Source organism: Peromyscus californicus, unplaced genomic scaffold, assembly GCF_007827085.1.
Source record: "Peromyscus californicus insignis strain IS unplaced genomic scaffold, ASM782708v3 Scaffold_9__1_contigs__length_137607984, whole genome shotgun sequence".
Taxonomy (NCBI): domain Eukaryota; kingdom Metazoa; phylum Chordata; class Mammalia; order Rodentia; family Cricetidae; genus Peromyscus; species Peromyscus californicus.
Window position 1 is genome coordinate 41,558,181 of NW_026294617.1, and position 14,999 is coordinate 41,573,179.

The window sequence follows — 14,999 nt, forward strand, 5'->3', positions numbered from 1 at the left end:
GAGTAAAATAAGCCAACCTAGTTCAAGAATACGTATGTGAAGACCACTAAAGAAAAACTTCACAAGATTTCATGTAATTTTAAATCAGTCTTGCAATGAACAAAACTCATGAAGACTTGTATCTTAAAAACACAAGAAAAGTGTCATCAAATCTGACAACGCTCTACTCTGGAATAATAAAAGCTTTTAAGTAGCCAGTGTACATGCTATAACACGCTAAATACAAGTTATACTTTTTTTTAAAAAAGAATCAAATTTACCAGTTCCATTAGGTGCTTTATGGAGAGAGCAATACTGCCTCATTTGATGGTGGATCCATTAATCTACTCAGAAAATAAGCAATTCCACCTAGCCTTAAAATCTGTGGAGACAAATATAATTAAGTATGAATCAAAAAGACATAAAAACATGAACTCAAAAGCTTATTAACACTTTCTAAGAGCAAATTAACTAGTGAGGAAAGTTATCAGATTAAAAAAATCTCAACAAGTTGACTACTGATTACCTTAGAAATAGGGTTAGTTGAGCATATATATACACACACAAGGTATAACATTTGAAGATATAACAACAGCTAGCCAGACCTGACAGTAAGGACTATAATACCATCTACTCAGAAGGCTGAGGCAAGATGATCAAGGTCAGCTTGAGCCAATTACTGAGACCATCTCAAAGCCAAAAAAAGAAGAGGGGGGGGGCTATGAGAATGCAGTTAGTTAAGTGGTAGACAGCTTGCTTTTAATCCTCTGAACCACAAAAGTTAAGTAACAGTACTGACTACTATATGTCCAACACTGTTTTAAGAATTTTGTACAGGAATTTTAAGTTAAGAAAAATCTGCTTAATGAAGCAGAACAAAGTTTCCAGGTAGGAAGTGAGAATCAAACACAGGTACCTTGATCCTAACAGTAACAACTGTTCAATATACATCAGAAGAAAGTTTCAGTAGTTTCCTCACACAAGCAGAATGAAGTTCATCAAACAGTCCCTTTTCCTGGGGTCATACTATACTTTCTCCTATTAAAAATTCTGAAAACTATAATACCATCCTCCATTTAGTTCGTTAGTTCTCCCAACTAATATACCTTTATTTGCAAACAAAGTTCTTCCAAAGGAGTTCTCAAAATTTCTGGTAATTGGTAGTCATCTAGAAGACTTGCTCTAAGGCCATTATACAGATGATAACAATGACCAGGCTGAACTCTTAAAAGAAAAAGAGAAAAAAAGCATTAACAAGAGCATGACTTTTAGAATGCCAAAGAAAGAACAGAAAGGGAAAGTACCCAGTACCCATTTCTCACAAGCCTGTTACACACATAATTATTATTCCATGTCTGTGAAACCCTATTTCCTTCCTATCTATTTGGACAGACCCTAAACCCAATGTCCAAATTTTACTTTTGTTTTTGTAGTTCTGGTTTCTTTCCTGTTTTAAACATTTTTTTCTTTCAATTAACATATTAATAATTTTAAGTACAGTGTAATACATTTGAATATATATGTGCATTAATTAGATCAGTCTATTTGTATATCCTTACTTTGTTATATAAGCCTCCAAGCACCTCTCTTGGTCCTGGTAAAGTACGTACTATATTACTCTGAAGGAGAGCTGTCCTTCAGTACTATAGAATGCCAGAACACACTCCCATGTCTTTGGCAGCGTTTTAGAAAGCAATGAAAGACAATCGTGTCCACAATTCAGTTCCCTATGTCTGAAATTCCTGACCTTGCTCAAATTGCAGCAATCTACTCTGGTCAGAGTTAGAGTTGTAACAATCAATACACCTTATAAGCATACTTTATAACAAACTCTGCTCTAAGCTAACCTGCATTTATTAATTAAAGAACATATTTAAATGTACTCTACTTAGTGAGCTCTCAGACATTGGAAACTCTTTTATGTTTATAATTTAATGCCACAACTAACAACAGAATTAATTCATGTATTTCTAAACAAAATAATATTTCAAAAGATCTGGCCACTGTAGAATAAAAGTTCTAAAATTTTCAGGTTTTTGGTTGTTCGCTTTTTTTTTTTTTTTTTTTTTTTGCCTAAGTCTACAAAGATTCAGTATCTATTATCTAACATTTCTCTAGTGTTACAGAACTAATACTATCTATCACCTCACAGAAACTAACCATATTTCCAGAAGGGACCATATGATATAGTAGCTTGTTTGCTTATTTTCTGGTCTCTAAAATAACCATCAATCTACTCAGGCTTTGTGAAGTATCAACTTCACAAGAACCTGTCTAGAAATTAGGTTAAAGAGGGACAAACTGTAAAGGTTGTAGTAGCAAGCAAGAAAGAGCTTTATAGATTCAGCACACATTTAAAACATAGGGAAGATATAAGGTCCAATAAAGTTCTTTACCTTTCCATGTCTAACATGAGTCCATATATAAGAGTGGTGACTTTTTTAATTTATTTATTTTTACCTTTAAGAGGTAAAGGAAAAACTCTTTTGCAACACCAGACATGACATTGTCACTAATATAATAGAAGTATGAATCAAAAGAAAGCAGTTAGCACAACTATGTGTAAAGGTCAAGACAAATACTGTTCTTATCACTGAACAGATTTCTTATTACCACATCAATGGAGAAAAAGTACTTCCCTTGTGCTTTTACTGGTGATGGTCAGAAACAGTACTGCTGAAAAAGACATTGACTAGAAACCCAACTGTGGAGCCAGGCTACTTCTGTCTCTGCTATGTGCAAAACTCTGGGACTCTGAGTTAATTTAATTTCTCTATTAACTCAATTCTCTTATTCTTAAAACACATAGTTGATACCTCAGCTATGAGGTAAGAATTAAGCATATAGCCGGGCGGTGGTGGCGCACGCCTTTAATCCCAGCACTCGGGAGGCAGAGCCAGGCGGATCTCTGTGAGTTCGAGGCCAGCCTGGTCTCCAAAGCGAGTTCCAGGAAAGGCGCAAAGCTACACAGAGAAACCCTGTCTCGAAAAACCAAAAAAAAAAAAAAAAAAAAAAAAAAAAAAGAATTAAGCATATAAAGCACTCAGAAGAGGAGGTGGCATTCGGCTATTATTAAATAATACATACTTTAAGAAGCAAAACTGTAAGTAATGTAACTAATACAGCTTATTAATTTTAATTAACTAGAGTAGGATGTTGGAGAAAAATTCAGAAAATAAAAAACTGGGCAGATAATTTCCAAAAAAAGTATGAATAAAACTATTTTCTTATTTAAAAAATGTGTTGTTGTAATAGGCAGACATGGGAAAGTACAAGTGCAAAGTACACTGAGATCCCATCTCACCTCTTCATAGCTATTATCAAGAAAACAGATGTTAGTGGAGATGTGGGCAAAAGGAGCACTTAGGATACTTATGGTGGTAATGTAAACTGGTAAACTTACCAAGCAAATCAATATGAAGAGTTCTCAAAAAACTACTACACACACATCCAAAGGAATCTAAGTCAGCATACAACAGAGGTACTCAAATAGCCTACTGAGTGCTGCTTTAATCACAATAGCCAAGTTACACAATCAGACTAACTGCCCCCACAGAGGAGTTGATAAAGAAAACATGGTACACATATACACAATAGAATTTTATCCGTTGTAAAGATGAAATTATGATACCTGCAGGAAAATGTTGTCAGCCACTCAGAAAGGCAAATGCCAACTGTTCTCTCCTATGTAGAATCTATGTGTAAACTCATATATACCTGAGTTAGACAGATGATGGTTGGATAAACAGGTGGATGGTCATATAAAAATATAAAAGGGATGAAGAGTGGGAAGGAAGATAGTTAAATGCAGGAGGCATGAGGTACAGAGAAGAGGGTGTATGTTACATGGAAGAGGGACTATCTGAGTAAAGGAAAAGGATAAGGGGGAAGTATAATCATACAAATGTATAAAAATTTTAACAAACTTAAAAAAAAATTTATACTAATTATTTTATATGTCAATTAAAAATCAAATACTGACAGCCCAAAAAGTGTTTTAAGTTCAATATAGCATATAAGGTAACTCTCCTAATATTTCTATATTACAGCAATACAATTTGCTCACTATTTTTCCCATGTTCTCAAGGCCCTGGACAGTTTCCATCTTACCTTCCTGCTCTTCCTTTCCTCTGTTTGGCATTAGCTTTACTGACCCACTCAGCAGACATGGTACTGATGTTGTTCTGTGTGTCAAAGTGTGTCTCTTTAATTTTTCCTCCATCTATTACATAAACCACATCATCTATGGTGATGCTGTTTGGAAAATAGATACATAAAATAGTTTAAGTACATCTAACTTATACCAAGCCTACAGATGAGTTTTTAGTATTTTTTAAATTTATTTAAAATACTTTTTACTGGATCAAATGGATTTTAGTAGTTCAGGACTTTCACTACACTTCCCACATTCTTCAGTTTTACAGTAGTCAAGCACCTAACAGTAGGCAGCGTCAGTATGTAAGCTGAAGTAAAATGATTCAATTACATGTTACATTCTCATGTCCCGCAGCCATCTTCGTAGCATTTCCACTACCTTATGACCAGCTCTGAGAGCTCTAAAGGGATGGTTTAACAACAACTTCTATAAAATAATTTATTTCAGCAACTGAGCTGTAAGTATCTCCAAAAGAGCATTAGAAATGTTTAAGGCTGCATGTAATTAATTCTAAAATAATACTAACTCTAATTGAAGACAGACAAAAGGACTACATCAGCTTCCATGATTCTTTAGAGTTTTTAAAAACTTCTTAAAAGTCTACTTTGAAAAAAAAACAAAAAACAGTAGAAGAGCTTTAAAAGAGAGAAAAACTATAGTTTATATTTGCCACCCATGACTAATGTCAAAAAGTGACCTTTTTTTAAGGGATTACAAAGTACCTTACAGAGCACAAAGGTTTAACTATGTTAATAATGTATGGGACTCAAAACTGATATAATCACCAATAGCTGATAGTTAAAATAGTTTTTACCTAGTCTCTGCAATGTTGGTAGCAATTACTATTTTCCGAACGCCGGGAGGAGTTTTTTTAAATACCTGTAAGAATAAATACATCAAAGTACACTAATTTCTGACATACTTTTACAACGTTATTTCTTGAGATATTTTGATCATTTTTAGCATTTGTTTATTTAGTAATACATGTGTTTTGTTTATAAGTCTATTATTAGCATACACATTTTCAACATAGTGAAATTCTCCTTTGGTAAATCAGCTCCCACAGATGTTACAAGTGTATCACAAACAAGAGGCAAACAGTCACTCCAACTTTAAGCACATCCTTAACAAAAGTTGGTGAGTATAAAGTGAAGGAAAACAGCTTTAATCAAGTACAGGATTTACAGAGCTAAACAAAGAAATATCAACCAACAAGGCAGAAACCCTGCCCTCAAAATGGATGTCAAGTGCTGCAGCATGGTAGACTAGCTTGAGATTAGACTGGAGTAAAATATCCTCTTCAAATGCCAAATCCTACAAATAATGCTACCCCTACCACAGTGGAAAGAAGAGAAGCTGTCAAGTACCTCTGCTGTAATGCATACACACACCCAAAAGAACGCATTTATCCTTTTGCAAAAGAGAGCAACCAGTAAATAGTAGGCACATATTGTCTAGCAAATGTATGCATATTCTACTAGATTAGGGTGTCAAAGATGGAAGAACCTCCACATTAGATACACTTTTACCTATTCTTCAATAACAAGTTCATTCTTCCCCATTCTCTTCCACTACATAGCATTCTTTTTCTTATACAAAAGGCTGAATCTTCCATCAAAGTATCATTAAACAGATTGAAAGAGTCATAGTATTATCTTATTAAAAAAATTAGAAAACTGGAAGGGAAAAAAGATAGATTCTGATTCACTTCACTTCATTCTACTAAGGTCTGAAGACACTGGAGTATCAGAAACTATTATTCTCACTAAGGAAAGTCTGGATCTGACAGAGCCGGAACAGTTGTAATATATTATTGGTAAAACAGGAAATCTCCTGTTACTATACTAATTGTGATAAGTCAAAATCTCAAACACCATGTCTCAAACTATGTCACAGTAATTTCTAGGTTGGTTTTTTTTAGTGGTATTTACATACTTTTTTCTTTGATTAAGGAAATCTAAACAAGTTACTGATGAAACCATTCTTTACACATTCCTAACACTAACAAAACTAATCTGATTGGTAATTTATCCTAGTTAAGTTTTTGTAAACCATTCTCCAAAGAAATGATTCTTTATAAGGTATTTTTTAACATGGATCACAACTTTAAAGTGTTTTTTTTAAAGATAAATAACATATAATACAGTTAAGTCTGTGAAAACATATAGATAGTGTAAATTTTATCATCTGGGATGACAATGCTCCCCCCCCACTCCAAGAGCCATAGACTATCTAATGAAAACTTCAACATCAGATATTAGAAAACTCCTTTTTGTTTTGAGTTGCTGGTCAGATCAGAGCTGTCTAAGAGACTCCCTGACACACACACCAAACACAGGCTATTGCTATTGCCCTTGGCTGTCTCTCAAAGACTGAAGTTCCTATTGCTGAAGACACACGTACTTCAGACACATAACCCAGAAGATTACAGCTTGTTCGGACCTGAAAGCCTCCTCCTTGACAACTACCTTTCTCAGTACCAGAAGGCACCATCAAGCTTCCAAGGGAGGAAAGAAACCAATAGTTCTTCCCAGCTATGATGCTTATAAAACTGAAATAGTGACCAGTGTGGCATACCTTGGTAGTAACCAACAAACAGCACTCTAAATGGACTTAATGACTGATCAGCAATAGGTAAAGCATGCCTGCTACTGGAAACCTAACCTAGCCAAATATCCAGAAAGAGTGAGGTCATGGATCTTGGAAGAAAAGCTACAACTACCACCTTATTAAACCAGTATAATTCTGAACTACATTCTAAATATTTACCCTTTTACCCACAGGTAAATATAGGATATGTTGCTATTTTGTTTGTTCTTTAACAAATAAAGCTTGCCTGAAGATCAGAGTGTGGAGCTAGCCACTAGTTAGCCATAGAGGCCAGGCAATGGTGGTACATACCTTTAATCCCTGCAATTGGGATCTCACACTTTTAATTCCAGCACTAGGGAGGTGTGGATAGGAAGTGATACGGCTGGGTGGAAAGAGGAATATAAGGCAGGAGGAGACAGGAGCTCAATGCATTTAGTCTGAGTATTTGTGAAGACAGGATCTTGCCTCCCTTTCAGGCTGAGGATTCGGTAGAGGTAAGAAATGTCTCTAGTAGCTGGCTGCTCTCCTTCTCTGATCTTTCAGCTTTCACCATGATATCTGACTCTGGGTTTTTATTATTAAGACCAATTAGGATTTGTGTTACAATATGCCTCACTACTCATCAAAGAAACATTTATTTGCAACAGAGACTGTTACCAAAAGCCACAACCAATGAAAAGGGAGAGAACAAGAGACTGTGTATTACATAGTCCCAACTGTTCCATCTACAAGGCAACTCTTGTACCAAAGGCTCAGAGGGCATAGCAGAAGATGAGATGGAAAGATTGTAAGAGCCAAAGGAACGGAAAGTTTGCTGTGAAATTTCATCTCCTAGAAATGTCAGAGAAGCTACATCTATCAAGTCTCATCATCATGACTGCCCAAACAAGACCTGATCAAGGACAACATCAACAGATAGGCTAACATCGAAAGGGGAAAGGCCTCAACCCTGGAAAGAGAACTACACTAGGCACCTAAGGAATGCTGAGTGCAGGAGAAATAGCCTTCCTCAGGGAAGAGCACACCAGTTGATTAACCAATACCAAGCAGTCAGCTCTAAAAATCACAGACATATAAGCAACACTATAGGGACTCAGCTGGTCATATTTATATATTTAAGAATGTATGTACAAACATACAAGAAGGGTTGGAGGAAGGAAAGGGAGGGGGGAAGCAATGTAAGTACATTTTAATTTCAAAAAATTAACAAAACACAGTAAGTAGTTGTAAAGTTTGCTCAATCTGAGACTGAAAACAAATTTAAGAACATACCTGTGTTTGGTTTACTGTAGGCATCAGTGAATGTAAAGGTATAATAAGAAACTTATCTGAAAATTAAAAAGTAAATTAAATTAAAGCTCCATTAAACACATATGGCACATGTGCAGAACAATAAATTCAGCTGCTGAATCACACAGTTCTTAATTTATATTTCTACATACAGTCAATCTGAGTTTTTCTACAATAGTTTTCTGAGAGCTCCAATGAGTTCCAGTTAACATTTTACTGTTAATCTATTTTATATTGATTGCTTATTCTTTTCAAGATAAAAACAATTTTTTTCTATTAATATGTATACGTCTCTCTGTGTATATATGCCACACATATGGGTGCCTGTGAAGGCCAGAAGACTAAGCTGGGTGCCCTGGAACTGGAGTTACAGGCAGCTGTCAGCCACCTGATATAGAGTGGTAGGAACTGAACTCGGATCCTCTGGAAGAGCAGCAAGCATTCTTAACCACTGAGCCCTTGCCCAAATTCTTAGAATTCTCGGTGGTGGGAGTCATCTTTCTAAATCACACCCATAAAAGGCCACTAACTCCATCTGGACTATTAATAAAACCTCCAATGAGAGGGGGGAAAATTGCAAGTCCCTAAATGCCAATATTTTAATTTTAAAGCTCAATCTTACTAAGGAAGTTCAGAGAAGGGGTAAAATAATACTCTCATAAAGCTAAAAGCTTCACAAGCCGGGTGGTCGTGGCATATGCCTTTAATCCCAGCACTTGGGAGGCAGAGCCAGGCGGATCTCTCTGAGTTGGAGGCCAGCCTGGTCTACAGAGCGAGATCTAGGACCAAAACTACACAGAGAAACCTTGTCTTGAAAAACCAAAAAAACCAAAACCAAAACCAAACAAAAACCTAAAAAGCTTCACAATGTGTGTCCCATCTCTTATGACTCAGAACTTCTAGAAAACATTCAACTTAAAGTAAAAAAACCCAACAGGCCTTAGACTGTCAAAATCCTAGCGCCATTAGTAACTATTTCTTCAAATTAAAAAGGGAGAGAGGATACACATACTACATGAATTCAAGCAGCTATCTTGGAATTATAATACATTTATTTAATACCTGATTTAAACATCACTTGTGACATCAAGAGATCATGTAAAGTGCTGATATTGTCCCAGCCTGGTAGAAAGACCAGTATTGCACCATCCTATATAGACAGGAAATCACTATTAAAAGGACCACGTCAATAATCACAACATCAATAATTACTGACAATCAATTCTATGCACATTAAGTCCTCACTAAAAATAAAGTCGCTTTGAATTTCAGTTACTATTTAAATGAATACAGAGCCCACTAAAAACTCAAGATTTAAAATCCAGAGATAATTTGTTTAGTCTTTTCTTTATATAAGTTAAATGCCTAAATATGGTATTTTGAGATTTCCTTCCAGTCCACTTCTCAAAAAACATTTAGGAAAGTGAGTTTTTCATGGCTTTGATATGTTAATAAAATTAAAAACTGTATTACTTGAAGAAAAACTAAACAAAACTAACCTCTTCTTCCAAAACAATGTATCGAATAAGGGCAGCAATCAAATTCAGATCAACTTTATCATCATCCATCCTTTCCAAAACATCTACGGTACTTGCAGAGTATCTACCAAGATTACACAGAAAGTCATGAAATGCTTGGTAAGTTTTCTGTGGCTTAATCACGTATAAAACCTTAAAGTTAACTCAGTCTGCATATGACCAAACAATCTATAAATAAGAGAAAATTAAAACTATTGAGATGGTAAATAACAGGTAAGCCAAATCAGCATGTTGAGTTGGAATGAGATTCTCTCCCTTCAAGCACATTCTCAGTTCAGTCATCCAGCCACTGTGTTCTTGCCTCAAGTTCACACTTACCTTGTCCGCAGCTCCTTTATATAAACTGGCCAGCGTTCTTTATAGATTGCCTCTTTTTCTTCTTTTTCTTGTCTATTTACATGACCCTGCATGAAACCCCTCTTGAACTGGGATCTATGTTCTTTTTGTTCTGGAACATATCTAAAATAAAAAAGTATTATGTATCTTCCCACATTTCAAACGGTATGGCTTTAAGTATACCTGATTTTTTACATTGGAGATTTCAAGCCAGATTCTAAAGAGTATCTTCACTATACTTTCCAGCAAATGCTGCCCAAAATATTAACTTACTTTAAGTGTTAATATCTAAAATTTCACATTTAAGATAAAAAGTACTCCCTACTAAAGCATATGAGATCTATATGCCATCTAAACAATCTAAATGAGAAATGATTTCTGAGCTGGGCAGTGGTGGTGCACACCTCTGCCTCCCAGCACTCAGGAGGCAGAGGCAGAGGCAGGCAGATCTCTGTAAGTTCAGCCTGGTCTCCAAAGCAAGTTCCAGGAAAGGCGCAAAGCTGCACAGAGAAACCCTGTCTCGAAAAACCAAAAAAAAAGAAAAATGATTTCTAAGTTAACTTAGATCTTCAATTTTAAGTTTGCTCCAAAATAAATTTTTTTTATACAAGGTCCAAAGTAAGACTTAATGATGGCTTAAGAGAGTAACTTGGACTTACTTTGAAAGTTTTTCCAAACCAAACTGCAAATAAGATCCCTTGTAGAGCCTATAAAATAAGACTCCTAAATGTTAGCAGTATGATTTCAACCCAAGGATTTGAATTAGTAACTCCAGGAGTATCAGATTCATCCTAGAAACTGCACAATTCTGCTGTCACAGTTACAGTGAAGGGGAGCCCCAGAAGTAGCATTTACATTGTATGTGTCCCGACTCATGCTATAGTGACACCATGGTGCTATGGTGAGTTTTCAAAACAGAGGAAGTACATGTGTCCAAGAATTATTCACTTGTATTGTGAGCTCTAAGAAACAAAGGGTGGAAAGAGGCAAAGTGAAGCTAAGCTACTTTAACCCCAAAGGCTCTCAGAGTTCAGAGGATAGCTTTTAGATGGAATGGGGAGGGTGAGTGGAGTCAGATGGAAATCATGTCACAGCTCCACCACTAACTAGCTGTGGTCTTGCAGAAGGTATTAACCTTCTAGGCTTTAGTCACACACTTGCACAGTCCATATTCTTACCATATTACTAGCACAAGAATCTAAAAAGTTATTATGTGCCTGGCATATAGTAAATACCAAAATGTGGAAATCATCTTTCCTATTCAGTACCAGTGGCCAGAGTCTCCCTAAGTCTTTAATACATAAAAGGCACCAACTTGAGGTATGAGAACGTGAGACTGACAAAGATCCTGACTAGAAGCATAAGCAGAGAGCTGGTTCCCTTTCCAGTGACGTCAAACAATCAGAGGTAAGCTTCAACTACCCCGTAGTCACTCACAGTACAGTCACAACCCTCCACATCCTGTCTTATTCTTCACCTAGCCATTGTATTTCTTCCCTCCAATTTTCCTGCTGTGCTTCCTTCTCAAGGAGGGAGGCAGCCGGGGTTTCTGACAAAAATCTCTACCCAAAAGACCATCCTCCTTCAGCTCCCCACATCCTGAAGCTAAGCAGGGGATGGGGACTGCATGAAAACCTTCTTCTTGTTGCACCAGTCCCCTTTCCTAGAGTCCCTCCATCTTTTGCTGTCTTCCAGCAAGCATAAGAAAGCAATTCATTATGAAATGTAGATTGCCAATACTTCATCATTTTAACATTGTCAAGCTGTTTGTTGTGTATTATCTTACAAAGTACGTGCTTAATACAGCATGATAGAAAGTAGACAGAGGGCTGGAGAGATGGCTCAGCGGTTAAGAATACTGGCTGCATTTCCAGAGGTCCTGAGTTCAAGTCCCAGCAACCACAAGGTGGCTCACAACCATCTAGAGTAGGATCTGATGCCCTCTTCTGGCATAAAGGCAAACATTTAGATAAGAGCATTCATAAACATTGAATTAAAAAAAAAAAAAAGATGCCTAAAAAAAAAGAAAGTAAGTAAGTAGAGAGCAAGGAATTGAAAGTAGAATTAAATGCATAAAAAGTTTATGGCCAACTATAAAACCGAAACACAGACCACTGTGTTCTGTCTCTCCTTTAGAACATTCCTTTCTCCCTCTAGAATATACTCTCCTTCCTTCCTACCAACTTTCACTATTTCCCTGATCTGTCTAATCTACTCACAATATGGCATCTCATTTCTTACACATTACTTCCCAGACTTTATATAATAGCTTTACCCCGTCAAGACACAAAATGAAAGGGTGTACGTACACCAAGTCTTCCCCTTTTCTTTAATGTAAAGTACAGGTTTAATGTATGTGTTAAATAAATGTCTAGCCAAGATTTAGCTGACTCCTCTCCATGTAAAATAAACTGTAGATCTTTGCTCTTTCTTTCCACTAACAATTTTAGTTTTAATTAACAAGTGGGCTATAAAGTCTTCAAAAAATTTACAAATGTTTCTACATCTGTCATTTGCTTATTTATTCATGTGTGTATTATAAGCTAGGCACTGTGATGTACAAGTTACCAAGATGAGTAAGACAAAATCCTTGACTTTAAAAACTTAAAAATCTTCTGCAAGGGGCAAATACACGCTATAGTCATGACAGCGTACACAAGTGTTATAAAGTGGGAGACATGAGGAAAGGGATTTTCTTACTTAGGGGTTTACAGATAAAATTACAAAGAAAGTGTCAAATGGGATCTGAAAGAAGCAGCACATACTAAAATAAAAGGCCATGAAGAGAGGCCTCGAGTGGATGACAGTAGTACATTCAGTAAACTACAGGAGACATCACATGGAAATACTACTAAAGAGAGCCAAACGGTAAAGGGCTGTGGGCTGAGGAAGCATTTGGGAGCCTGGGCTTTTCTCGCCTTTTCGCATTAATGAACACATACAATTTTGTTCAGCTTGCTGAACACTGCTGGCAGCTTCAAGGCTGGTACTGGTTCTCAGTCAGTACTGAGAGGCAATGAAAGGTACACTAGTGGAGGCACTCTGGTATACAACCTGCTCAGACTTTTTCAGAGAAGTTTCAAGTGCAAAGATGTCTCTTGGGGGGAGGAAGAATTCACATGATAAGATTTGTGAAGAACAAGTAGAAAGTATCCTAACACCCAAATGAAAGTCCAACAGAGCTGACAGTAAACCACTTGTACAGAATGAGAAGACATCAGGGTAAGGCTCACAGAAGCTGGCTGTGTCAGGGAGGAGGTACAAAATATGTCATTCAGCACACAAAGTAAGTTATTAGCATGCAGCTTGATAAGGACTATCCTTTCAGATTTACAGTCTAGAAGACTAGGTAGAAGACTATCATTAAGCATAAGATATACCTGGCAAGACACATTGTTTGTTTTCCTTGTGCTGGTGGAAAGCTGGCAGTAAACAAATGTAAGATAATGGTTTTGGCTTGAAAACTCTGGATGTAAGGTGTCTTATGGGAATGCTCCTGGTTAAAGAACTGATTTAGAGTTTAGAAGTGCTATAGTCTCGAAGCTACAGTAATCAGACAAGAGAAAAGATACAACTATGGTCAGACAAACAGACAAGATTATACAATGAAATATTAAAAACTGGAAATAATTGGGCATGGTATCAGATACCTTTAATCCCAGCACTGAAGAGGTAAAGGCAAGACAATCTGAGTTCAAGGCTAGCCTGGTCCACATGGTGAATTCCAGGCTAGCCAAGGCTATCTAATAAGATCCTGTTTAAAAGAAACAAACAACAACAAACCACCTGGGACAAGCACAAGAACCGTAGTAGGAAGCCTTGTTTAAAAGACGGGCAGCAATAGAAGCTAGAAAAGAATGGAACCAGATTGGGGAACAGAAGAGAGGGTCAGGCAGTACAGATAGATAACCAGACCTTGCTGACCAAGGATCTCTAAAAACACCAGTTCCTGGCTACCTACCCATACTTGGAAATATCATTAAGTAAAATAGAGGATGAAGGACAAATCTGGATTTTTTAAGACATCAAGTTATTTTCATTTGCAGCCAAGTTTAGTAATCCATGATAAATGGATTTAAGAGGATTCTGTCAATGATGAATTATAAGAATAAATCTGACATGAGAAAAGTGATATATTAGTATTTTTTTAACTGATTTTACTGCCTAATGTTTACCTTATTTTTTCAATGATATCTTCCAAAAGATATTCCACAACTGGAAAAGTAAAACCAGGTATATGTATCATTGGACAGTTACCTATAATGGTAGATAAAAACATAATCATGACTTTGTATTCAATGTTCAAAATTAAAAATCAACACATTACAACTAAGAAAGTACAATATTCTTAACCCAAGGAACAGTTCTGCACTACATCTTCTACTTTTCCCACTCGACTTAAAAAAAGAAAGAAAAAATCTAGTTTTAATAGATATTTTACTTCTACAAGCTGTATAAAATGCTCATAATTCTAAAAAATAACACTGAATACTAAACAGAGCCATTTTAGGTTTAACTCAAAATATATTTAAAAAATCTATTACCCAAGATTGAAAACTGATGAGTCCTAGTTTTACTGACAAACTAAATAAAAAAGCATTATTCTTTGTGGCACAGAGAACGGGGGTTTATAGAAAGTTAAAACAGGAATGAATTAACTATTAAACTGTTTCCATATTAAGCTTACTAACAGATTATCTCTGCCACTGAAGTGCTATTTGTCTCGCATAACAAGTAAATCAAGCGTACAATAAACAAACACCAAGAAGCACCAGAGGTCAGAGGGCCTGAGCTACTGTCCCTGCACTGTATCTCACCTGCATAAAATTGAGTTATTCATACCAAGTCTAGGTGCCTTATTAACAATCAGAAAGACAATACCTTTCCCAACTATATCATAATGCTAAGAATGAACTGGGATGTATTTTATAGGCATTTTTAAAAACTGAAAATAATTAAGTATGCTGATACCATATTTCAATTTCTTATCCTTCCCCCAAATATTTGTTATTATTATAAGGAGGAAAGACACTGAAGAGTAATTCTACAGAATATACTTTTCCAAGCAGTCAAATCTAGTTTCAGAATCTTTGTTAATTATGCAATGA

At 36.1% G+C, this 14,999-nt stretch overlaps 1 protein-coding gene across 1 annotated transcript in view; it reads right to left on the bottom strand.

The window, feature by feature from the left end:
* The window catches only part of Dhx36 (DEAH-box helicase 36), a 46,114-nt gene that overhangs the window by 17,849 nt on the left and 13,266 nt on the right, over positions 1-14,999 (bottom strand). The window contains 10 exon segments of the mRNA XM_052730177.1: positions 261-287; positions 290-361; positions 1,086-1,203; positions 4,090-4,233; positions 4,950-5,014; positions 8,000-8,055; positions 9,080-9,167; positions 9,517-9,619; positions 9,874-10,014; positions 14,067-14,148. Coding sequence (XP_052586137.1) covers positions 261-287; positions 290-361; positions 1,086-1,203; positions 4,090-4,233; positions 4,950-5,014; positions 8,000-8,055; positions 9,080-9,167; positions 9,517-9,619; positions 9,874-10,014; positions 14,067-14,148 — 896 coding nt within the window.